At 41.4% G+C, this 25,388-nt stretch overlaps 1 protein-coding gene across 6 annotated transcripts; it reads right to left on the bottom strand.

Moving 5' to 3' along the window:
* Window positions 1–6,742: 6,742 nt before the first annotated feature.
* Window positions 6,743–25,356, bottom strand: SLC16A9 (solute carrier family 16 member 9). Of its 6 annotated transcripts, none has more exons than XM_071749195.1 (8): window positions 25,240–25,356; window positions 21,632–21,691; window positions 21,094–21,211; window positions 19,843–20,071; window positions 10,870–11,013; window positions 9,920–10,015; window positions 8,000–8,905; window positions 6,743–7,635 (listed from the first exon to the last, which is right to left on the bottom strand). In XM_071749195.1, exons 4-8 carry the CDS (start codon window positions 20,036–20,038, stop codon window positions 7,457–7,459), a joined length of 1,521 nt encoding a protein of 506 aa, XP_071605296.1. In that variant the 5' UTR covers window positions 20,039–20,071; window positions 21,094–21,211; window positions 21,632–21,691; window positions 25,240–25,356; the 3' UTR covers window positions 6,743–7,456. The 6 variants fall into 6 exon arrangements, with proteins under 6 accessions (XP_071605296.1, XP_071605297.1, XP_071605295.1 ...); XM_071749196.1 differs by lacking the exon at window positions 25,240–25,356 and adding an exon at window positions 24,312–24,663; XM_071749194.1 differs by lacking the exon at window positions 25,240–25,356 and adding an exon at window positions 24,456–24,663.
* Window positions 25,357–25,388: the final 32 nt, after the last annotated feature.

The following is a 25,388-nucleotide window of genomic DNA, read 5'->3' as shown; positions in this document are numbered from 1 at the left end:
GTTAGCACAAATCAAGCATATAACTGCTCATACTGTGTAGCTGTATTTTAAACCCTTCTTTCACAATCTCTAGATCAAAGTCAGTCCCCTCCAGGGGGCTGACTTCAGCAGGACTTCAGCTATTTGAATAGGATGAATGGTACTTTCAGCAGCCACCCTGACTTCAGGGGCCTCATCTAAATTAAAACCAAAACTTTTGGGTCTCTCAATACCCTGCTGCCCAAGGCAAGGCTTGTAGGAAAGGCATTGCCCTGTCCTGGGCAGTGTGAGGGGCTGGGGGAGCACTGGGCATTGCTTTTGTACTCTGATGGCTTCCAGTTACTGAAAGTGCTGCTTTTGAGGCTTGCTGAGGTCTCAAAAACATAAGGAATAAACATGATAGGAAAACAGCAAAGTTTCATTTTCTTCTTTATAGAAAGGAAGTTGTTTTTTTTTTTTTTAACAGAAGCATTTAGGAACAACAGTATCTCTCTGAGAGAGGGCAAAGGTAAATCCACTGTCAGAAGCAGTAAAAAAACCCAATAGAAGCAAGAAAAATAATTAACCAGGGCTTTACGGTTCATTTCAGCTTCTTTCTTCAAAACTGGAAGCAACCTGTTCTGCTTACCTAGGGATCTTTGTCTTGGCTTCAGGAGTCTCCAAGTTTCTAGCCAAACAGGAAAGAAAGCCCTTCCCTGGTAGGCAAGAACTGAGCAGTTGGAGTGTGTCCCCTGCGGGGAAGCCTTGGTGGGGATGCAGTGTGGGCAGTCCTGCTGTGGCCAAGATCCAGCTGGAGAGGCTGCAGTGGCTCTGGATGAGAAGTAAACACTCAGAAAATCAGCCCTGCTGATCCCAGCTGAAAAGTAGCTTGCAAAGACCAGGCTTGGAGCCTTGAATGCTCAGTCAGGGTAGAATCATGGGGTTCATAAATAAATCCATAAAGCATGACCTGAAAAAAAAGCAATTCAATCCACTTGCAGCTGCTGGACAGCCCTTACATGACATGATTCTCATTATCCAGTGACAACTTCAAAAGCAACTTTTCAAGGACACATGGGTATACAATGCTGATTAAAAGTCAATCCATGTGGTTTTCATTTAAAACATTGCACACCCGTAAGTGCTGTGATTCAGTCCCACTGCTTGTCTTCTGGTATCTGATGTTATCCTGAAACAGAATTTGTGATGCTTTGATTTTAGTTGTCTTGAGGCCTTGATGTATTCAGTGTTTTTCTTATTTTTTCAAGTGGGTAACTGCAGAGAAGAAAAAGCCTTCCAGTGTGTCATAAGGTCAGAGAACACCATAAATACAAATTAATCAGTTCATTAAAACATCCCTAAATGTTTCTCAACTGTAGTAAACACTCCAGACCCTCTGGAACTAGTCTGCTGGAGTTGCTAAATCATGCCATTGATGGAGGCAGATTATGCACTGACTGTTGTATGCAGAACACTGTACATTACAAGTTTACATATCAACCTATGGGTGATCTGTGGTGCTTTAAAAACCTTTTTGTCCCACATACCAAAATAAATAACAACACAGTGAAAGAGAAGGCCACAAGACAACCTCACAGCTAATGGTGTTGGGTTTTTTTTTGTTTTTCTCTTTGTTTTGGTTTGGTTTTTTTTCTCAGCTTCACAACTAGCAAATCAGCAGCTGTGCCCTGACCAGCCAGTCAGCCTCTCCTAGCTGAGAGCCCTATAGCATTGCATCTCTTTCCCCTCACCAGTACTGGTGCAGTGTGGGGTAAAAGGGGCAGACAGACCCTATAGGAGCTGAGGCAGGTGGAAAAGGCACTGTGAGACAACAGAGCATAAGACTTTGCTGATGTTGCAGCAGGAGACATAGAACTTCAACACATTGTTCAGAGCTGCTTTGAAAAGCACAGTCTGTATTGGGCGGGGAGCTCAGACAGAAGTCATTGGCATAAATAGGAACAATATTTCTCTGACACGGAGATTTATATGGCTGAAAAAACAGGATGAAGCACCATGACAAACCTATGGACCCATGCCAAGTGCTGACCTCTTCCACTTAGAGCTGACAACTTCAGCAAGACTGGAAACGGTAAAATGCTCTGGCAATTTGTCTGAAGAGAAGGAAAACAGAAAAATTATTTTGTCTGCTCCTTGACTCAAAATGGTCCCATTCAGTAATGTATTGCTTCCTTTCTGTATGTTATCATTTGCTAATTGCACTATGATGCAATGGTTGAACCATTTCAGCCCTGACAGCCCGTGTGCTCTTACCCCATAAAAGCAACCCTGAATTATCACAAAAGAACAGCCAGGGACAGATACACACAGATAACTTTCCATCAGATAAACCCATCTTACTGACTTTCAAAGCAAGTTTTCTTTGCCACCCTAGAGCACAGCATTTGTGTATTTTATTCCAGTACATCATGAGTCACTTTAAACTGAAAAAATAAGTTCCAAAAGACTGCACATTTTAAAGTATATGGAGCTGCTAGAGAAATTACAGTGAGCCTCAAATAAAAAGAAAAAATGGAAACAGGAGCTACAACAAAAAAAAATCCACACAGGGAAAAAAATTGCATTTTTATTTTAGTTGCTATCATCTCATTATACATTTTCCCATATCTTAGCTGCTAAAAGCTGTAGTACAGACTTTTAGGGTGGCTGCCACATATCCTTCATCACAATATTTTGACTGCCAACTATGTCTACTTACCAAGCTATATCATCAAAAAGGAAAAATTACTGTCCTGACAAGAAAGCAGCTCTCCCTTGCTGCTACACGCATCGCTTTTCGCTGTGCTTGCAGAGGGAGTACACAAGCCACAACCTCTTCTTCCAGGCAAACTCTTGTCCAGCTGCCAGCACTGCCCTTCCTAACGTGATTGCTGCTCACAACTGATCAGATGGTCTCCCTGGGGTACGGATGCCCAGGGGCAAAGGCAGGTATTGTCTCCACAGCCAGCACCAGAGAACTGCCCCCTCCTCCATCAGCCAGGCACATGTAAGGCTGGTGCTGAGCCTGAGCAAGTATCTCCTGAGTCACGGAAGGCTCTTTGTTGCTTTAGATGCAGCACTATGTGAGCAAACCTGGCAAGCTTGGAGTTGCTTCTCTATCTGCGCCCATCTCTGGCAAGGGAGATGTTGGTGTCCTGTGGTGGCTCAGAAGAGCCTATTTCCAGGCAGCTGAATTACAGACATGTGGAGAACTGCTCAAGGAAACAGTGGGAGGCACATGTTCAGACTGCATGCTTTCCTTTACCTACCCCCCCAGCCTATTAAAACTCTCGAGAATAACTTTTCTGTTAAAGGCTTTAGAAAAGCATGCAGAACACTGCACGCTTCCTGGGCAGTTTTGCAGAACTAAAAACAACTGGCAAGTGACAGATCAATAATTGTCATCACTCCTCATGAAGGCTGGATTGGAGCCTGCCTGTCTCTGCTTCCTGTTTTGAATTTAATTTTTCTTCTTCTAATCTCCATCCCCCACCTAAACCCCTTAATTTTCTTGAGGCTGTTCCAGGGAAAACAAGTCAGCATTCAAAATTCAGTATTACTTCATTTTCTAAAGGCACTATCTTGCTGTTGCAGCTAAAGAGCAGAACATCAACAGAAACAGCTGTGGGCTCAAAACTATCATAATAAAGCAAGTAAAGCTCTTTTCCAGGCCTTACCAATTATTTAAAAACTGTTTCAGTCTATACCATTAAGTTCAAGCCACACATTAATAAGGCTGATACATTAATAAGGCTGATAACTGAACTGTCTACTCAGGGATCTGAGTGAAAGCAAATCCCAGACTTTGACACAGACAATAAATTTGAGAGGAAGAATATATCCAAAGTAGATGGAGGCACAGCTGTACCAAGTACAGACTGTCTGTTACAGCTAAGCACAGACACAGGGGCTATTCTGCAACTAGACACTAACCACTGTTCCTTATTTGAGTTCATATGCCAGTGTATACAGTGTATATTGCTTACTGGAAAAAAACACAGAAAGAAATAAAATTCAACATGGGAAGAAAAACTGCCCTCCCTCCCCAAAGTCTTACCATCACTGCCAGAAATTCAAGTATGCAATCTGCTTCTTGTAGTTTGCACAAAAAAAGGATGTAATGGCAGTAGCACTTTGGGCTGAAAGCTTGTATTTATAAAAGAATTTCTTCTTCTTTTCATAAGAATTTCCTTGTCATTTGCTGCTGGTTGCTTCATCTCACTTTCTTCAATCTCAAGGAGAAAATCCTCTGCACTCTTAAGCAGCATCTTTGCCTCTTTAAAGTGGGTTACAGCACTAGAACTTGGTATTTTCTAACATTACAATTCCACTGGAATGCAGACTGACTCAAAAATATTTGGCCTCTGCTGCAGGTATTTTCATGCATGGTTAAGGGTACTTGGATTTTTTGCTAAGGCACTACAGCAAGAGTGAAGCAACATGACTCAGTTAATTGACTACAATTACTGAACATGCATTTAAATGTAATCAGGAAGTAATAAATAAGGAGAATTTTCTTTCAGTTTAGCAGATCCCACATTTATTTCTCAAAAAAACAGGAAGCTGGGGAAAAAAAAAAAAAAAGCAACAAAAAATTTTTGTTATCATGGTTTGTTCCATATCTGGAACAAATTTGATTTGCTGGACTAGTTTTAGCAAAAGCTACAAGTTATAAAGAAGAAACCCAACTCCCTAAGCTAGGAGACAGGGATCAGAAGCAGAATGACCTCCCCATAATCCAGGAGGAGATGGTCAGTGACCTGCTACACCATATAGAAGACATCCACAAATCTATGGGGCCAGATGGAATGCCCCCAAGAGTGTTGAAGGAGTTGGTGGGGATGCTCACCAAGCCACTTGCCACTTATCAGCAGTTCTGGCTGACTGGAGAGGTACCAGCAGATTGGAAATCAGCCAACATAAGAATGGAAGGAAGACAGGAGGAAAGGCTCTCAGATAATACTCAAGATGCTGGATATCTTGAAATCTCTTATTTGAAAGTAAGCTTGCATTAATAGGGAACTAAAAAACAAAACCAAAACATCAAATCTTAGATCTTGTTCATCAATTAAAGTCAAGATTAGTATGGTCACAGTGCTCGAACTGGCTAGGGACACGTACTGCCTGCAACAGCAACATAAAATTTAGCAGCCAGGACTCTTTCCTCACTGCTGGGTCTGGTTACATCAGGGAACTATCACAGATCACTAGTCATATTTTCAAACATATCAAACTGCCTAATAATAGATTCCATTTCCATTGCAAAAGTGTGCTACATATTGCTCAGTCATCAACATTTATTCTAGCTGATTTTTTTTTTAAACACACTGACATCAAATTTAACATCAGTTCCATATTTAAAGTGCTCAGAATGCACTGTTGGCAGGAAGTGAGAGACTTTAAAATAGATTAATCTGAAGGCACACATACCCTGACTATATCCAGTGTATCACCAGTTTTTTAAGATGTGTAAAACATGGCTCTACTTGTATATGCCTGAGCTGAAATACAGCTGTCATACAGCACATAGAATGAATGCAAAGCCACATCAGATACCCAAATCTCCAATTTGGAACTGAAATGGCATTTATGCCTATACCAAATACCCAGTATTTTTTCCACAGGGAAAAAAACCCAAAAACCTCACAGAGTAGTTACACACAGCTGACAAAAAAAAACACAAACAAACAAACAAACAAAAAAACCCCACCCAAACTAAATGCACCTTTATACCTTTATTTTGACCAAAAACGGTCTGAAGCCAAGCTGAATTTTCCTGTCTGGAACCAGAAGAGGGAATATTACTTGTGCTTACATCTGCCCCACTCAGATGTTACATTGCTCTTGTTTAATGAGGTGTGCAAACACAGTAACTCTGTGCATAGCACACTGACAACAAAGGTTGCTCATTACATGCCAGTTTTTTATCTTTAAGGATCATTTATGAGCACGAATCACCACACACATGAGGTAAATAGTACTGCTAAGAACTATATGGGCATTTACAGAGAATAACTCAGCACCTCAGAACTTCCACATCATCCCAGATTGTCCAACAAGCTCCATTAAACTTAAAATCTACACCAAGAAACCAAACCAGGCAGGATGTGCCACAGATGGACAGAAGATTCTGTGACTACTACACAAGGGAACCAGACACAGCTTTGGTGTGGAAGAAGCTTTGAAGAAGCAACAGCAACTGTGCATGGGATGCAGGGCAGTGCCAGCCAGGTAAGTCACCCTGCCTCTGCTCTAGCACCTGCCTGGCTCAGGAAAGACTTCAACATCACACAGCATTTGCCCCAGTCATGCCAGCCTTGGGTTAAACAAAAAGCAGAAAGCCAAAACACACACAGAGCTAGCACACAGCTAGAAGGCATCCAGGCAGTTTCAGAGGCTTTCCCTTCACGGGCCTGTTTGGTGTCCAAGTGTTGCAGCTATTTCCACCTCAGCTTCTCCTATACCTCTTCTGTTACCATCCATGCTTTTTCATGTTCTCTGTTAATAACTTTTCTCCTTGCTATGTCCATTCAAAAAAAATGACAGAGCAAAGATGACATTGCTATCATTTTTTTTTCTTTTTCATCAGGTCTGCCTTGTTGAAATCTCTACTGCTAAGCTCTTCACAGCAAGTTCAATCACTGAACTGTAGCTGTACCATAACAGATGGCCCCAGTACTTCCAGACTGAACATGACCTGTTTAGAAACACTCACCTGTGGGCTCCTGTGAGCACACCTCCAGCTTCAGTCAAAAGATTATGAATTTCCATAACCAAGCCAACATTTCTTTTCAAGGTTTCAACAATCATATTTATTCCTTGGTTTAAAAGGTTTTGGTTCAACAGTTTTATAAACAGACTTCACAAAATGTGCAATATTTATAAACATCATTCTTAGTTGCAGTAGTCATAAGAATCTTTCCCCAGGAAGTTTACTTCAGTTATGTGACGCAAGGTCGGTTTTGCTCCCCCTCTTCTCCCTCCCCCAACTGGCACTTCACTGTAAATTGGAGAAACTTCACAAAGACAAAAATTAATCTAAGCATGATGTTATAAGCACCTTGCCACAGCATTACCTTCTAGTAAGGCAATTTTTTTTTGTTTTATAAAGTCTGATTGTGCAAATCAATATATAGGTGACAGAAATGTCAGCCTATCAGGATCAGGTCTCATTGTTGCTTCAAGGTTTTCACTCTTCTGAACTGCCCCCCCTCCCTTAAAAAGAAAAGTTCAGCTGATAATAAAGCTGAATATATCCCTTACAGAGTGAAAAGAAATGACAGTAGACACAAGGCTGGAAACACAGTGTATAGTAGACGAAATAAGACTGTTCTCAAAAATAAAAAAAAGAAATAAAAGAAGAAAAAGAAAGTGAACAACAAGCAAAAATGGAATTTTTCTAGTGGAAGAGGATTTGGGGCTTCATAAATAAGTGGAAAATTACTAAAATACTTTGCTATACCATATAAAAAAGCACAAAGTGTTTTCCAGTTGTCACCTAAGTGCTAAATGCAACTTTATAGGAGTAAGTATTTGGAGGCATCTTTGAGCTCTGCTTGGCACAGGCATTCCAGCAAGGTAGTGCTGCCAACAGCAGCAGAAATCCACCCAGTGAGACGCAAAGGCCACTGAAATAGAACGCAGTGTCATACTCCTGTGTCCAGTCGTAAAACCAGCCTGAGGGTGAAAATAAGAGAAAAGAATCAGTCAGGAGTGTAAACACAGCACTACAAGTCAGAGAAAACTCACAAAAAAACCCCAAAAAACCCCACCAAAAACCAAAACAAACAACTTGCCCCAAAAAAGCCAAAGCTAAAATGCAGCTTGACCTCTTAAGACACAAAATGGACTTTTTATCAAAGCCAAAACCAGAACATAACCAGCTTTGCCAGATCAAGTGAACCAGGCTTTATTTTTTTGAAGATTTTTATTTCATCTTTCTGTTGTCATTGGGACCAGCTAGAACTACCCATAAGCAAATCTCATTTTGTCTCATCCAGACAAGCTCATGTTCATTTTATAATATTTACCTTGACCTTACCTACAATTGGTGGTCCAAGGCTATTTCCAAGTCCAGCAAAAAACATCAGTATTCCATATGCATGGGTCAGTTTCTCAATTCCCACAGTCTTTGTTGTTACATATGGAAAAATTGACCAGTTCCCAGTCAGAAAACCCAAAATTGCAGAAAGCATCGCTAATGTAAGGTAACTTTTGGCAAATGGAATTGCAAACAAAGCCAGTCCCATCATTATTAAGGTAGTTACATATAGATATAAAGTGTTAACCCATTTAAAATCTGCCAGTATTCCTAAAATAAGTTTGCCAACAGCAGTCATAATGCCTATAATGGAAATAAGGGGCATATGATAGTCATCTTCATTAACATTTGCACTTCTTGCTATATCTTCCATGAGCAGAGAAGGAGGAAATCCACCAATATCAAAGAGCAAGATGGCAACAAAGAGAGCTGAGAACACTTTGTTCTTAAAAAGAACCACAGTTTCTTCCCAGTAATTCAAATAGAGCTGCCACTTCCTTTTGGCGAGTTGCTTGCAGAAGTTTGTCTGTTCTACAACTTTCTTTTTGTAAGTGTCTTTCTCATTGACATTTATCGAGCTTAATACATTCTTATTTAAAATGCAATCCTGCTTGTTATCAGGTGTGTTCACACATCTTTCGTCAACATAGCCCTTTTCAAGGATGCTTATATTTTCTTCAACAGTCTTTTCTTTTTCATGGTAAGCAAAATATTGATCTGGGACTTTGTCTACACATGATTTTTCTGATGGAGGGGAACCATATGACTCCAATGGTCTCATCAGGCTGCCACATGCTAATATATTTAGAGATAATGCACCAACGATTAGCAGACAACCATCCAGTCCATACAGCTCGATCAGCTCTCTTTGCAATGCTGCATATATGAAGAGTCCAACACTTGAGCCTATAAAAGGAAAACAGAAACTGAGAACATTCTTCAACACTAACAAACTTCTATAGTTCAGCAGCTAAATATAACTGACACAGGTATGGTAAACCATCTATAAATTTCAGTACTAGCCACAGCAAAAAAACATCATAAAATTTACTCTAGTTTTGTCTTCCAGGTATTAAAATTAACCAAGGCTCAATTAGGTCAGGCCTTAAGACAAACTGCCTGGAAACCCAACAAAAGCCACTGAAAATTATTTCAAGGAACACTTCTGCAGAAGTTCCCTTTTATTCCACTGGTGTGGATCTGGCATTAATATCTCCCAGCACTGATTGTACTGAACCAGCTTCTCACTAACAGATACTTGGGACAACAGCCTCCTTTAGCAGTTCCTATGTGGTCCATTAATTTAGTAACTCCTCTTGGTGTAAAGGACAACATGAAACAACCTAAAGACCCAGAGACTGGATGAAAAGGACTGCTGAGTGTCCTTCAAAGACCTTTCCTTGGATTATCAGAGGTTGGTTTTTCTAGGATCCCTTGAACATATATGGGCAAAAAGCTGGAATAATTTTCTGGAAGATCTCAGAATTTAGTCTCCTTTTGAATGAAAATGAAAAGATTTACAAATGTAAGCACTTCAAATACTCCTTTAAAGATACAGATAATGTGAGGTTATGCTGACCCAGCATTTACATCCTGCATCTCCATACTCCTTCTCACCTCTGATTTCATGTAAGAGAGAAGAGGGAGAAAAGAGCCTTGTGGAAAGTTCCCTCTCTTATTACCCATGGCATATAGGCCAAGCTATGCATTAAATTGCTCCCATTTTAGTGAATATCTACACCTGCAAGCATAGCTACTATTTTATCTGAAGCCTGATTTTATCTTTTCACTGCCGATGATGATTTGAATTAAGAAGTACTTCAGGAAGTAACCGAGAAAAATATAATCTGCTGTTCTTTATTGCCAGAGTAACTAGCTGCATCAGAATTGAAAAGGTAGAGAGAATGATAAAAGTCATACCTGTTGAAATCAGACCAAGTGCAAGGCCTCTGCGTTTGTCGAAATACTGGCAAGTGATAGTAACTGTTGCAGTATACAAAAGGCCACATCCAAGCCCTTGAGGAAAAGACAGAAATAAAACATTCAGCATACTCTGGGAAATGAACACCCTTTTTCAGTTCCCCAGAGAGCACACCCTGGGTACAGAGGTACCTTTTAACTCTGTCTCAGCATCAGCCATACCAGTCTCATACTGCCACAGCCTTTGGGCTGCCTGCACTGTGCCATCTCCCTCTCCTCCTACCATCCCTGGCTGCAGAACCTGCATGGTGCAGCCTGGCTTTGAGCAGCTCACCAGCTCAGGTTCTGTGCTACGTGGAAGGGTTATTGCAGCCTTCAGTCCAGGGGCTGGCCCCAGGAAACAGCAAAGCTGAGTCCATGTGGCACTGTGCCCAAACCAGCAGGCTGCTGCAGAGAGCTGCTCTGGGGCTGGTATCAAATTAACTGTGTCAGGAACCCAGGCACTTGGCTGGGCAGCAGGGACCCAGCACAGAGGGGCAGGTCACCACCTGCTAGAAGAACAGGACTTTCACAGTGTTGTGGAGAAAACATTGCTCCCTAATGAACCCTAATTCATCAAATTAGAATGAGTTCATTGCTGAAGAGGTGTTATTCTTTTAAGGCTGGCACATCATGCCTGCAGAAGATCTTCAGCTTCTTCGTCTCTAACAATCAGGTCAACAGAAGACAAATTGTTTTCAAATTCTGATGAACATATGTATTGCCTTTATCTTTCATACATGGTGACAATGTGCCTGTACAACACCTCTCCCCCAGAGTAAAGTATTGCTTGATGAATCAAGTCCAAAAATACCACTGCCTTCATGAATCAGTTTCCCATTTCAGATTCATAAATCAAGACTCAAAATACTAAAGATTAATTCTCTATATCAAGGAAAGGTGTTTCTTACCAACAACAATCCCATACGAAATATATAGAAAGTATATATTAGGTGCAAAACTGCTCATCATGAGGCCCCCAGCCACCATAAAGCCACTGAAAATTGCTACTGGTCTTGCTCCAAAAGATGATACACATATACTGCAAACAGGACCTAGAGGAAAAGCAGGAAAAATATTCCTAGTAAATACCAGCATCAGTGAGAACTTCTAAAAAATATGTCTGTAGAAATGTTTCTAGCAATAATTATTTAAATATATATTAAACAACAATTCAGAATACTAATTTTTTACAGGAATCTTTAAAAAGAATTAGTTGCAAAAATATGCAAGATCAGGCTTGCAAGACTTTTTCTTCTCAAGGAGAAACTGACATCAAGACCACAAAAAGGTACAAAGGTTGGGAGGGGGACAGCAAGCAACACCAACAGTAAATACAGGATGATACATCCATAGCAGACTGTATGCACTGGTAGGGACTTGCACAAAGTCTCTGAAAATGATCTTTCTCTTTAGGTACCAAAAGAAGTTAGACCATGAGCCAGGCTTTAGCCAAGCAGGTATTTTTTGACAGAGCTACAAAACTGTTCCAGAAAAAAATGGTATCTGTGCTCAATATAAGAGATTTATAAAACTGAAATGGAAAAATGGTTAACTTCTGATTGTAATCATGCTACAAATGCCACCTGGTGCTTATACAGAGGAAATACTTGCAAATATACTAGAAAAAGACAACCACTACTCATCTCTACTTTTCTAGGGAATTAAATACCCATGTATTAGTCATTCTACTAAATAACTGTTTACTACCAATCTCAGTTTCTACTGTCAAACTGCAGAAACTAAAAAGTATTAACTGAGAATGTCCAGAGCAATGTCCAGAGAGGCTTCTCCCACTCTTTACCCCACCCTCCCCAATATTTCCTGGTACATTGGTTCTTCAGAACAAGAGCTAAGTGCAGGCAATATTCGTACTCTGACTCTATTCAGCCAGTTCTCTTCTCATAGAAATTGTAGAACAAGCACTTATTTTCAGCTGTGTGGCCTGGAATACACCTTTTAGTTTGCAGTAGTGTGCAAGCTTGATGCCCTGCATAAATAAGCAAGAAGCAAGGGACTTGGCTTGCAAAAGAAAAACTCTCATCTGAAATCCTACAGTTACAAAAATTCATGGGCTTATATTCATGGGCAACTCCTCTGAGACTCGAAATTAGATACAGAGATGAATGGTATTGTTTAAGTATCAACAAAAAACACCAAACCCTGACCACCTCACCTGCATCTTATTCACAGTGACACGAAAACACTCCACAGTCAATATGGCCTGCAAAAGCAGTAACTTTGGAGTATGTCATTCACTAAGTTTGGTTCTCCCTGACTCACACACTGCTGAGATTCCCAGGAGATGGGAGGTGAGCTCAGAGAGGTGATAGGAGGTAACAACAGTTGGAGCTGAGAATGGTGCTTGCCTAGGTTTGCAGAGAGGAGCTGGGAATGCAGGCAAGGTCTGTGTGTGGTTAGCAGCCATGGGACAAGCAGTTCTGGCAGACAGGAGTACAGATTCATTAGCAGGTGAAACAATCCTCGAACACAAGACAGTCAGAACTTTTGTTCCATGTAAGAGCGATCTGTCCAAGGAATATAGAGGGAAACAGGTCTGAACTGGAGCTTCTCCAGACAGAGTTAAAGAAGAATAGAGAAAAATGTTCTGCCAAAGTGGGGTTTATTTGGATTTTGGAAACGATGAAAAGGGAAGATGTGAGCACTGACTGCTTCTCAAGAGTCAGCATGCTGTGGGAATGGAAGTCAGCCAGAATAACCTGGGCAGAGCATCTTGCCAAGAACAAGAGCTGAGAGTGTCAGATTGTTGCTGGTTCTCAGATTTAATTACTAGAACTGGCAAATTAAGATTGGTATGTTTCCTAAAACCACAGGATATAAAAATAAACAAAGGATTGAATCTGTATTACATAAAAGATTCTTCTACACTAAAAGAACATTAGGTAGTGTTAACATAATTTAATTAAGCAGTGAAATTTGCACTCTTCCTAGTCTTTATGTCTCACCCACTACATTGCTAGAATAATCAGGATTTCCCTTCCACCTGTTCATCCTATTGTGACACAGCTACATTTAGAAGGCCACTGTCCACTCTGGGGTGGTGGTACTGGTACAGATCGCCTGACCTCTACTAGAGGATCTGAGGTGAAGCTGGACCCTCTCTGACTCCAAGCCAAAAAAGGGAGACACAGAGCTGAAAAACTTATCTTCATAATTTGACAAGGACACTCGCCTATGCAACATCATCAAAAGCACTTCTGACAGGGTCCAAGGAGATGCTCTTCTAGCTTCTCCCATTTACACAAAATAATCCCAAAGGAGAACAGAAAGTACAAAGAGATCTTTTTTGCTCTGACATGGAAAACAACCTGCACAAAACTAAAGAACCTGCTCCAATAAGCTCAGTATTAATGTGTCATCTCACACAGCAAGAGATCTGGCAGCTCAGCAATGACCCTGCTTATAAGAAAGAACTCCAGCATAAGCATTAAAATAGTTATTAAAGATCTCCAGGATGAAAAGAAAACCAGCTCTGTCTTCTCCTACACGCTAGGTCCTACTTTCACACTTCCCTCATTGTACTGCCAGAAAATAAGTCACAAAAGAAAACCCCCATGACAGCCAACATCTTTGTTATTTTCCCTGCCTCCTTGCATTCCTTTCCTTTCTGTGTTTCCCAAAGAGCTGACATTTTACTCCCACCGTGCACAGTACCTTTGGTTATTACCATGGTATTTGCCCAGGAGTTCACTGTACAAAAACATGTTATTCTCTACAAGTAATTCAAGAACAATGGGTTCAGACAGTTAATTTTCGTCAAACATCCATCTTTTCCAGAGTGGGACTGAAACTTGGGCTGTGAAGTCCTGCCCTGTGGATTTTGTTCAAATTGGGCATTCTGAAGAACAGTAAGAGTCTACGTACACATAAAAAAACAGCTCTTCAGAAAACATAAGGGTTTTCATTTAGTTTAGAATCTTACAGAAAGATCCTTCCACTGATAATGCATTTCTCACAGTAATGTGAACATGAAAATAAAATCCCAGGGGCAATCCTCAATAAGAAGCATAGAAAATGGCTTTTAAGCCAGGATTTTCTTCAGTTTGCTGAGCTACTCTGGGACTTAACACTATTATCAGAATAGTATTTGAAGACATGGATCAATATTTACCTCTTTTAGAAGTAAAATCCCTTGGGACCTTTTTTCTTGCAAATCATACATCTTAAAACTACATCAAGCTCTATCAAATAAGATACCAGTCCAGTTTATAAGAATGACAGCTGCCTCTAGGAAGAAAACTGTATGGTTCTGAAAGACCTAAGAAACCAGCAGAGGCAAAGCCACTGCTCTCCAGTACACAGCCTGCCAGTGCTCTATAGCCAGTAATACAATTATCAGGTCCTGCAGGGGAGCAGTCAAGCAGATCCCTGAACAAAATGGGAAGCAGCAGCAGAAAAAAATCAGCTCCCACATTAGATCTTCACACAGAGACCAAAGAGGAAGAAGTCCTAGGAGGAATCATTTATATGTTGATGTATTTTCATGATTTTTTTGAATCAGAAACATGACACTTGGTGAGATCTGGGTGTGACTGTGAGTCCTTCCCAAGATGTGAAAACAAGCCATCAGTTGCTCACACAGGAACTTTATAAAGACCTTGATCTCCTGACCTCCTAATGTGCAAAGCTGGTTTGTTTAATGGACATCAAAAACTAACACTGTTCCTCAGCTTTCTCACATAAAGAGAAAAATATCTTCCAACTAACACTCCTTTCCTTCGCTTCCCATCTCAAGGGTCCTCCCCTCCTTCACCTCATAGACACAGCAAAGCTTCTGCTAAACAAACAATACCGGACAACTGAATTCTTGTTATCTTCTGCATCAATCCGACCCATACTACTTGTTGGTATCTGTCTGAGCCTGTTGAAACTGTAGGGTAGAAGCCATGCTTCTGGCTGTAAGACCTACTGGACAGAACACAAGAATATATTTTGCATATTAAATGCACAAACCTGGTCATAATAAATATAATTTTCTCCAATTTTTTGTACTTTAGATAACAATATAGATCAGAAAAAAGCCTTCTTACACTGGATAGCAACACACTCCCAACTGACCACTCCTTCCTGACAAGGTATTAAATACTTCTCATCTTTGAAGGAATCTTTGGGATAACTTCTCCTTTGCCCACAAACTGTGTAAAGCTTCCATAATTTACAGTGAAGGTTATCTATGTGCAGGGCTTTTGTCCAAAAATATGTAGATGCTGCAAATGGTTTTCCAGAGTTGTAAAAGTGATGCTTGAAAACACAGAATCAAGCTTTTCAAACATTTAACACTGGAAGCTTCAGACTAAGAGAAGCACCCCATTAATTTACCAAGAAATGCCTTTCAAGGGGAAATCTTCCCTTTCTGCTTTCTCCATTACTAAAGAAGAGGGGGAATGGGAGGCATAGTGCTCATCTGGCTTGCTATGCCAAGTACTGTGAAGTCAACACTTACTATAACAGCTGTGGTGCCAATTACAGACACCAAAGCCTTTCTTTTGCTTTTAGCAAGTATAACATGGATTTAATTTCAGGCTCCAAATAGATGGACAATTAAGAACACTTGGTGCAGGAAAAATACATGGTCTTCAACAACATAGTAAATATTCTCCTCTGGGCTATTTTAGTAACAGAAACATCCTAAGCTCTTTCAGTTTCTTCCTAAGCAACAAAAATTACACCATCCATGGAGATATGTGCCACATCTGCTATAGCCTGATCAGCATTAGGACACCTGATATTGTAGAGGAGGTCTTGCCACTGCCATGTGCAGTGACAGTGATGCATTTCTGTCACTGGTTTAGGCACAGTTCTTCCAATGAAGGGCAGGGCAGGGCAGGGCAGGGCAGGGCAGGGCAGGGCAGGGCAGGGCAGGGCAGGGCAGGGCAGGGCAGGGCAGGGCAGGGAAGGGAAGGGAAGGGAAGGGAAGGGAAGGGAAGGGAAGGGAAGGGAAGGGAAGGGAAGGGAAGGGAAGGGAAGGGAAGGGAAGGGAAGGGAAGGGAAGGGAAGGGAAGGGAAGGGAAGGGAAGGGAAGGGAAGGGAAGGGAAGGGAAGGGAAGGGAAGGGAAGGGAAGGGAAGGGAAGGGAAGGGAAGGGAAGGGAAGGGAAGGGAAGGGCAAAGCAGGGTGGGGCAGGTCAGGGAAAGGAAGGGCATGGAAGGGAGGGGCAGGCAAGGGAGGCAGGGAAAGGAGGAGGCAGGGCAGGGCAAGGGAAAGGGAAGGGCAAGGGAAAGGGAGAAGGGGAAAAGGGGAAAAGGGGAAAAGGGAAAAAGGGAAAAAGGGAAAAAGGGAAAAAGGGAAAAAGGGAAAAAGGGAAAAAGGGAAAAAGGGAAAAAGGGAAAAAGGGGAAGGGGAAAGGGGAAAGGGGAAAGGGGAAAGGGGAAAGGGGAAAGGGGAAAGGGGAAAGGGGAAAGGGGAAAGGGGAAAGGGGAAAGGGGAAAGGGGAAAGGGGAAAGGGGAAAAGGGAAAAGGGAAAGGGGAAAGGGGAAAGGGGAAAGGGGAAAGGGGAAAGGGGAAAGGGGAAAGGGGGAAGGGGGAAGGGGGAAGGGGGAAGGGGGAAGGGGGAAGGGCTAAACAGTGGCCTCAGCAGTGCTGTTTCTGCTGCCAGCAAGAGGACAGAAATCGAACACCAGTCAGCTAGGAAACTCATTGCAACAAACAAGGTGCTGTACTGGCTTTCTATGTCACAGGTCTAAGTTTAGCTCTTACACAAGTCAGAAGTAAACAAAGTAGAAAGCAAATCAATACACAAATATGAAAGGACTCATGAGCATCAGCCTCTTCAAAAAATATTTAAGACTACATATACAGAGGAAAGGACAGAGGACACAAAGAACCTTTTTCTGTGCCAGCTGGTACATATATAAGGACATTTCCTTTTATTTAGAGAAATTATGGTACTAATACTGCAATTACTGAACTTACCTCCCAGTGTTGCAGAAGCTACCTAATGTCATTTCCAGTGCTATCAATGAAAAAACCTTTCTGAAGAAAATGGATACTAACTTATTCCCTGTATGTAGCTGGGAATCTATCAAGACTGTCTTTATCTTTCCAGTCTGGCACCTACAGCATCAGAAAGGTGATGTTAATTTGGAAAGGGCCCACAACAGAGTTTTAATTAAAAGAGAAGCTGTCTCCTGTATCAATGGCAAAAAAAACTGTATCAAGGTACAGGCTTAAGAGAAAACTTAGAGGTAATTTGATTGCAGTCTCTGGAGATGTAACCCACTAATTCAGGGGCACTTTGAAACATATCACTTACAGATAACACTAATCATCATCTGAAAACTGAAACTAAGCACCTTGTATCACAAGATTACATACTTTTAAGGAGGGAGTTAACTACTCAGAAAAGTTGTAACAGATGGAAAACGCACTAAACATATGTATTCTAAAATAAATGAGAATTACAGTATTTTCGGCATACAGATTTCTTTAAAAGTACCAATACTTGAAAATATATCTTTGGGTAACTGGGTCAGAGACTGGAAACAGAAACAAAGGGGGACAAAGGAGAGAACAACAAATATTAAAAGAGTCAAGTTAGACATAGTAAAAAGCAAGGGGACTACCAAAAGGCTTTGGGGTAAAGCTGTCCTGTTACTAACATTTACACTTGCAATATTGCTGCTGAAATCAGCTTGCCTGTGGAGACTGTTGAGTTAGTAATCTATAGATAGTATCTTTTCACATACATGAAAATATGCTAATTTAGAAAAATGTTATTACCTTGATCAGCTACTTAATATAGACTATAAAAAACAATGGTTACACCTGGCCTATAATACTGGGACCTACAATAGCAGAGAACAGAACCAAGTTCTCTTTTCCTATATTCATGAAGAAGGCCTAACTTCACAATGTGTTATGTCAACAGTTCCACACTGACAATGTTTGTTCTTTATGCTGGTGACAAAGTCTGAAAAAGGCCTGCTATGAAAATTCTATGAAAAATTGTGACTTGTCAAAAGCATTCTAGTTTTAGGTAGAGGTTATACTACTTAACATGCCCTTTAGAATCATAGAATCCTAGGGGTTGGAAGGGACCTCGAAAGATCATCTAGTTATCATTAAGGTCAGATCCCAGCTTAGTAAGACAGCAAGACCTTCCATTTCAGATATATATATATATATATATGTATATATATTGTTTTCAGTCCACTCTAGCAATATCTATGCAATTAAATGGCCCTTACTGCACTTTTTTTTTTAAGGTATTAAAAATAGGAATAATTATTAAGCTTCCAAATCCGAAACCAAAAGAATATAAACACAATGACAGGCAACGTTCCTCCTAACCTGTCAAAATTTAAAATAATTTAATCATTCCTTATGAAAAAGCAATCACAATAGCAGCTTTTATTTGTATTATTCAGTCGCAGAAGTTTCTATTTGTTATAAAGCAATTTTATAATCAGAGCAAACTGTTAGTCTGATATGGTCCAAGTTCTTTAAAAAAAAAAAAAAAAGTAATTAGTAAGCCAGATACTAATTTTTCAGCTCACACGACTGTGACATTTTGACACGTCTGACTATTGCTCACAGTGGCAAGACAGAGGGCACCAAGAAATCTGGAAACTAGCATAGTGTGGACATGTGAGAAAAAGGGCTGAGGCTTTTGTCAGAGAAGCAAGCCAGAAACTTCTGTTCTCCAGGGAGAAGGTTTTTCTTCACCTCTTCTTTTGCAATCCCCTTCTGCCTAGTTTTTCTTCAGTAATTATTTTGTTTATCCTTCTTTTCCCCTCACCTCATTCTCTCACTCAAATTTATTTAGGTCTAGATCTGTTAATATTAGAAATTAATGCCCTTAAAACAGCAAAATAAGCAAGTAAGATGTTCTTTCCCCACTTAAACCCTGGGAATGAATATAGTCTTCTTGTGGTTAATGATCCCTTGCCCATTTTTGTTCTGCCTAGTGATATAAAACCCTAATATGAGTGTGACACTGGTATTAGGCCAGCTATAGTGTCATACAAAGCAGTGGTCTGTATAGCTATTTAAATATCAGCTTTTTTTTAGGGAGAGATCTCCCCAGAATCTTGTGCTGCATTTTGTCCATTAGGCTATGTAATTGTCCACAGCAATTGCTCTGCTGACAGGCAATTTTTTCCAAATTCTTCAGAAATGTAAGACTTCCCTTGCTGACTCTGGAAAGCAGAAGTTAGTTACAGTAGCCAGTACAGTAGCTATGCTTGATATTAAAACAACAACAAAATGGGCCTATGGACTTTCAAAGTGGTGTTTTATTTCCCTAAATCCCTGATGTAACTCGCCAAGTGACAATGTCTTACTAAAGAAAGGCTTCCAGTAAAGTTGTTTTATTTAATGCCACTGTTATCCATAACTTTCCAGGCTTCAAAGGCATTTTTGCCTCAAACAGTGGAAAAAAGACCTCACCCATCCTAACTGGCGGGTTTACACTTCCAGAGCTGAAAAACAAGTAACTGACTTATTAATTGACTTCTTGTTTTTAAAGCACTTGAACCATTTCAGATTAGCAGCTTGCTCTGATTTTAAAAATACTAATGCAAATGTTAGTATTGGAGCCTCATTTTTAAAACAATGAAGATAATCTCATCAACAAAACTACCGTTCAGCTTCCCAGAGTTTGTTTTTCCTAGTGTATTCTAACACAATCTACCTCAATTTTCTAAGGTTAATATTTTTATTGTTCTTTTACCATTGCATTGTCTCAGTTCATATGTAGTGGAACTGTAAATGTAATCTTACCTGTCTTGACCTAAAACAAAATTGCAGTATTCTCATTTTATCATTTGCAGTTGTCTTTAATACAATTCCAACAGCACACACGGATGAAAGCATCTATTAGAAAGAAACATGTCAACTTCAGATAGATCCTGCTTCTACACTTACTGGCAAGCAATCCGATTCCATTTGCTAGTGATCCAACCCAGGCAGTCTTGCCTTTCCCTTCTCCAAAAGTATCCAGCCATTCCAAATACAAGACTCCCACCGCCAGCGGTGATCCGTAACACAAGAACTGAGTAAAGAAGGAAACAACAACAATCACCCAGCCCCAGCCACCATCTGGTGGTTTCTGAAATACCATCTTCTCAGATGACTGCAGATGTACAGGGAGAACCTGTGGGAACAAAAAACAAATAGAGCAGAGCATTAGAAATGTGGCTGACCTAGGTTTGCTAACACAAGTGAGCTGTACACTTTCAAATAGAGCCTTATCTCAACCATCCTTCAAGAAATAAGTGCAACACAGCATGTAGGCAATGACATAAGTTACCATTAGGTACTTCTACCTGTTCTGAATAATAAAAGAACAGTACACAAAGCATTAGTAAGCCATGCATACATCAGCACTGCATTACAGGAAGGGAGGATCTTTTATTTTCTGAATGCTAAATAGGCTTTGTGAAAACCTCAGGCATAGATATCAGCCATAGTTCCAGGACAGAATCACATGGCCACCTGCTGTTAAGACCTCTGATATGCTGAATGAAGCACATAGGCTTGAAGGACAAGAAAATCTACAGTATAAAAGAATTCCAAGAAAGAATTTAGGATTTAAAAGACCTCACAAGTATAACGGTATTAGTTCAAGGTCAAAAAATAAATAAATCTCTACTTAGTTGTAATCTCAGCACATTACTGTGTGTTTTAGCAAGGTGTTTGCCACCAGTGTACTCTGGGAGCAGCAAGCCAAGAGGAAGACTGACATTCCAGAAATAACAGTTCAGTGTTCTGTTCTGTCAAAGGTAATAGGTTATGTGTAAAGGAATGTTGCATCCAAAAATCGCTTTGTACACAACAGGAAATGAAGCAGGTTCTAAAACTGTGTACAGGTGTGGCTTATATGCCAAGACTCAACAGCATTAGATGCACAGACATAAATCTCCTACAATCAGTTACAGTGTCTGCCCTCTGTGCAGTTCACACACATCACCCTTCCCCAAGCTGGCAATGACTGCTGGAACTCTTTAAGTACCACCTTCCTCCTCTGTATGGCAAGACCCATCATCTATGCATCATCTATGCATCTATGGCTTTAAATAAAATCTAGGAAAAAAAATTTACAGATTTTCCAGACTAAATTGGTTCAGAGTTTGGATGACTCCAGTGACACTGTGAGCCCCTGTGTACACAACTAACCTGCTTTCCCCCTCTACAGGAAGCAATCTGCTGAAGTGATGATGACAAAACTCATGTTCTGTTCCTGGCTCTCTCACTAACCAGACGTGTGATTCTCAACAATTTTATTTCCTTTGCCCTGTAAGATAGAAACAGATCAGATCTTACCCTGGTTTTCTTCATGATATATTCTCAAGGACTATCTTCTCACAGCAGACTATGTGTTAAGTCTGCTGCAATAACAGATCTGCTCTGGGAGACCCCCCCAAAAGGCAAAGCACAAAAATAAACACATCACACTGCCTATTTGACTTACAACCCAGAACAAACAGAAAAAAATTACTGCTGTATGAAAGCAAAGGTGTAAGGAAATAAACAATAACAGACCTGCCATTCAAACTCCTCACAGTCTTTGCTCCGAAAATTAAGAATTTGCATGGAACACTTAACTAAAGCTACAGCATAAAATTTTGAGGAATAATTACTACAGAGACATGAAAAAGGTCAGTTCTAGTTTACAGATACACACTTAAATGTTACTCTGAGGGCAGATACTTACAGATGACAACAAAAAAGTCCTTCGGCTTTCTACAAATGTAACTTCATGTGGCAACTCCACCTGCAGCAAAAGAGCAGAAAAGCAAGATTTCAGCTGAAGTATCACCACAAAAACGAACACAACTCTGAAAAACTGGTGTCTTCACACTAAATCCCTTCTTTTTAGTATCTTTCCAGAGTAACTTCAGAATTAATCAAGTTATCTCAGTGGAGAAATACTGATACCCCTCAATTCATTAACAGATGACAGCAGCCTTGACTCCCAAAATAACAAAAACAGTATCTACTAATCTAAAACAAACCTGAACATTCTAGGTCCTTCAGAAGTGATTTACTGGCCTAACATACTGACAGCACTTCAAGAATCAGTATTTCCAGTTACAAATGTTACAAAGTTATATATTTCAGACATGCTTATATTTCTACACAAAATATTTAAATGGTTTGTACAAAGTCACAGAATAGCTGACATCTGCATCTCTCCATGCATTAATAAGTGCCACTTGGCTTGTTTTGTCCCTGACTGGAATAAAAATGGTGGAAATAAGAAACAGCTTCAAGAAGACACTTCCACTGAGATAATGCAAGGAAGTCTTTAAAAAACCATTAAAATAATGGAAAAAGAAAGTGAATAACCCTAGCTTGTACTCATTTAAAAAGGAATTTTCAGAAAACAAACACATCTGAGCTGTTATATTGATTTCTACAATATTGATGCCATAAAATTTGGCACAGAAACAACTCTTGATTCGGTTCTGCTATTCTAAACATTTGGTGGGAAGGAAGCAAGGGCAGGGGAGGAAAAGTTTTCATAGTCTTAGGTCACATAGTATTTTCTAATAGACTAAAAAAACCTCTGGAACAGTTCCCCATCTGTTGCAAGTCTGCACAGCTTTATTGACTTTAACCAACTGCTCCCAACTTATGGCAGCAAAAGAGCTGACCTTCTATATTCTGACACTTCCTATTTTTCACCACAGATCTCTCTTGCATCTTTTATCTAAAAAAAACCAGAATTTGCATGCATCAAAAACATCTCTATTTTCTATACACTTCAAACCATTTAAAGTCTTCAATTGTCAAGGAAAAAGTGAAAACCACTGCCATTTTCCCTCCAGAAATCATTCTCTAAGAGAAAACAGATATATGAAATCCCAAAGTTTGTTTTTTAAGAGCCAACTTGACTTGGCTTCTCCTTCCCTTTCTTCAATGAAATTGCTCCTCCACCTCATACCACTGTATACCTATTACCTAAAATAAGGCATGGTTTTTAACTTCCCTGAAGCATGATGTTCTCCTGAAGAGAGAACAACAGCCAAGAGCCCTGTGTGAGAAGACTGCTCCCCAGATTCCTCTGCTACAATATCTAGTTAAAGACACCCCAGTCAACCAAGCTGCTGCTGGGACTGTGGATCTCAATACACCTTTTATTGGTACATGATTTAATGCTTCTCTGAAAACAAGAAGTCATGGTATAAAACTTCAGTAGCACAGACAAGAGCTGACAGTAAGAACTAAATATTTGCTATTTTAAACACTGCCTGCATGGGCATGGAATCTGTGCACTGACTTGAGGGGGATCCAAATTGCTTTTTATCATTTTCTGTCTGTGTGGAAGGAGGACACAGGCTACAGAGATAAATGCATCAAAATAAAAAAAAAAAAAGCAGAAGCCCACGTAGAAGAGAGCACTTAATAGTTTTGTTTTCACTTGGAACCATCCAGGAAGACTTGTGTGATCCTGGAAACAGATGAACAACCATGGGTTTAAAATTCAGGTGGAAACTGGTTCACAATATTACTGTTCACAAACCTAAGGATGTTGTTTCAGACGCCAGGAAACTTGCCTACATCAAAAATACCAAAACGGATAAATGAAGCATAAAGAACTAAACTGTAACTTGAAGTTTGGTCAGAAAAAGCTTTCCAGTGAGTTGTACTCACTGCGAATAAGAATCAGAGGACAAGAGCTGCTTGATGAAAAGCCTTTACTAGCAACATCAAAAAGAAAGCCTAGAGAACACACTGAACAAGAGTTTTAATGTGGTAAGAGAGGCGTCTGGCTGCAACTATTTTCTTTCATCTGAGCAGCTGCACCACAATATTGAGCTCTTTTCTATAAATCTTAAAATCTGGGCTAAAGCTGACAGAGGAACACAAAAAAAAAAAAACAAAACTGGTCTACACAGCAAGAGTGTGACTGAAACATTAGCCCTCAGCACAGAAACTTGTATTAATCTGTGGCAAAGGGGGTCTTGAGAAAGACAGTAGCAACATGATTGTTTCCAGTTTATTTGAGCAACCAGAGTCCAGTTGAGTATCCTGCTTTCTATGAGCAGCACATGGATGCAAAGAAAGCCAATGTAAGCAGAATCACTGAGTGTGATTAACACTCAGCTAATTCCAGTTTTGCAAAGCACTGGTAAAATTAAGACGGTACCAACCAGAATGGTAACCCCACTCATTTTAAGTTGAATTAGATTTGATATAAATTTATATTTCTCAGGCAATGTTCTTGCAAGTATCAAGAAACAAAATACCAGAACAAAACTTACAGATAACACAAAACTGTTTTTCCATTGTGCAAAATGGAAAGACGTAAAAAAAAAAACGTCAACCAGAGCAGCACATGCACCCGCCAGCTTTGTCCGTATCTGTCAGCTCAGCAGAACCAGTCCTACCTGTTTCCAGAGCCTCACTGCTCCAGAGGGGAGGGGATGGACCCCCCTCCACCGAAAATATAAATGCCTGTCAGTCCCTGGCATGCATCCATGTAGACAGACGTAAGACAGCGTTGCTATAAACCACCAGACAATCTGATTTACCAGAGAACTCCTCTGAAAAACGAGAGCACGGTGTGCACCGCCTAGTGCATCCCAACCTGGGAGGGCTCCCCTTGGTGTCTGCTCTCTCCACCGCTCTTTGCTCCTTGGCCAGGTCCTCGGTGAGGATGGATGGGCTCTTATAGCTCCCGCCTCGCCTCTCCCCACGCCCTCGGGAGCCAACCCACACCTCCGCTCCAGAGGGCCACGTTACACATTGACGCCTTCCACCACCTCCAGACAGACCCTTTGGACGGGAAGCGCTCACCCGCGTAGTGACAATAGCCAAGAGGTCGCCCTCGCCGGCCCGATGCCACACACAGGGTCACGCCATGGCTTCCGAGACGCCGGCAAGAGGCAAGCACCGATGCCGATAGGAGCCCTACCCCATGTTCCCACGGCAGGCACTGCACCACTGCTGGGTGCCCGCTGGATGCCAACAGACACCCATAAGGGACTGCGGGAGCAGCCAGCGCCGAGGGGTGCTCACAGCAGGCACCGAGGGGTGGATGAACGTCGAGTGGCACCACCAGGGACGAGGGCGTCCCGGCGGGCACTCAGGGGCGACAGTAGATCCTGAGCCAGCTCCTTTCCCCGAAGCCCGGGCGCTGCGGAACCCCCTGCCTGTACGGGCTGTCCCCTCCGGCCAGGGGACCGGCCCGGGCCCACCCAAGTGGCGGCGCCAGCCCCTACGATTCCCGTCGGCCCGGCCCTCGTTCCCCTCCCCCGCGGCCCTTCGACCGAAGCCCGGGTCTCCCCGGGGCGGCGCCGGCGCCGTCCCCGTTACCTGCGCCCCGCGGCGGCAGCGGCGGGCGGCCCGTGGGGCAGGAGCCGCCCCCGGAGAGCCGGGGCAACCCCACATCCCGGGAGCGGCGGGGCGGGGCGCGGCCGTGGACGGTGCCGGCACGAACCGGTTGTAACTCGGACGGGGGGAGG

Source organism: Heliangelus exortis, chromosome 7, assembly GCF_036169615.1.
Source record: "Heliangelus exortis chromosome 7, bHelExo1.hap1, whole genome shotgun sequence".
In the NCBI taxonomy this organism is placed as follows: domain Eukaryota; kingdom Metazoa; phylum Chordata; class Aves; order Apodiformes; family Trochilidae; genus Heliangelus; species Heliangelus exortis.
This window is presented reverse-complemented; position numbering and strand designations above follow the sequence as displayed.

Coding starts and splice junctions, on each gene's coding strand:
- SLC16A9 (XM_071749195.1), bottom strand. CDS start 20,038: ATGGTATTTCAGAAACCACCAGATGGTGGCTGGGGCTGGGTGATTGTT. Junction 8,906..9,919: donor ACTTGGTCTGATTTCAACAG/GTATGACTTTTA, acceptor TTCCTTTTATAG/GCTCAAGTGTTGGACTCTTC. Junction 7,636..7,999: donor CCTTGGACCACCAATTGTAG/GTAAGGTCAAGG, acceptor TTTCACCCTCAG/GCTGGTTTTACGACTGGACA.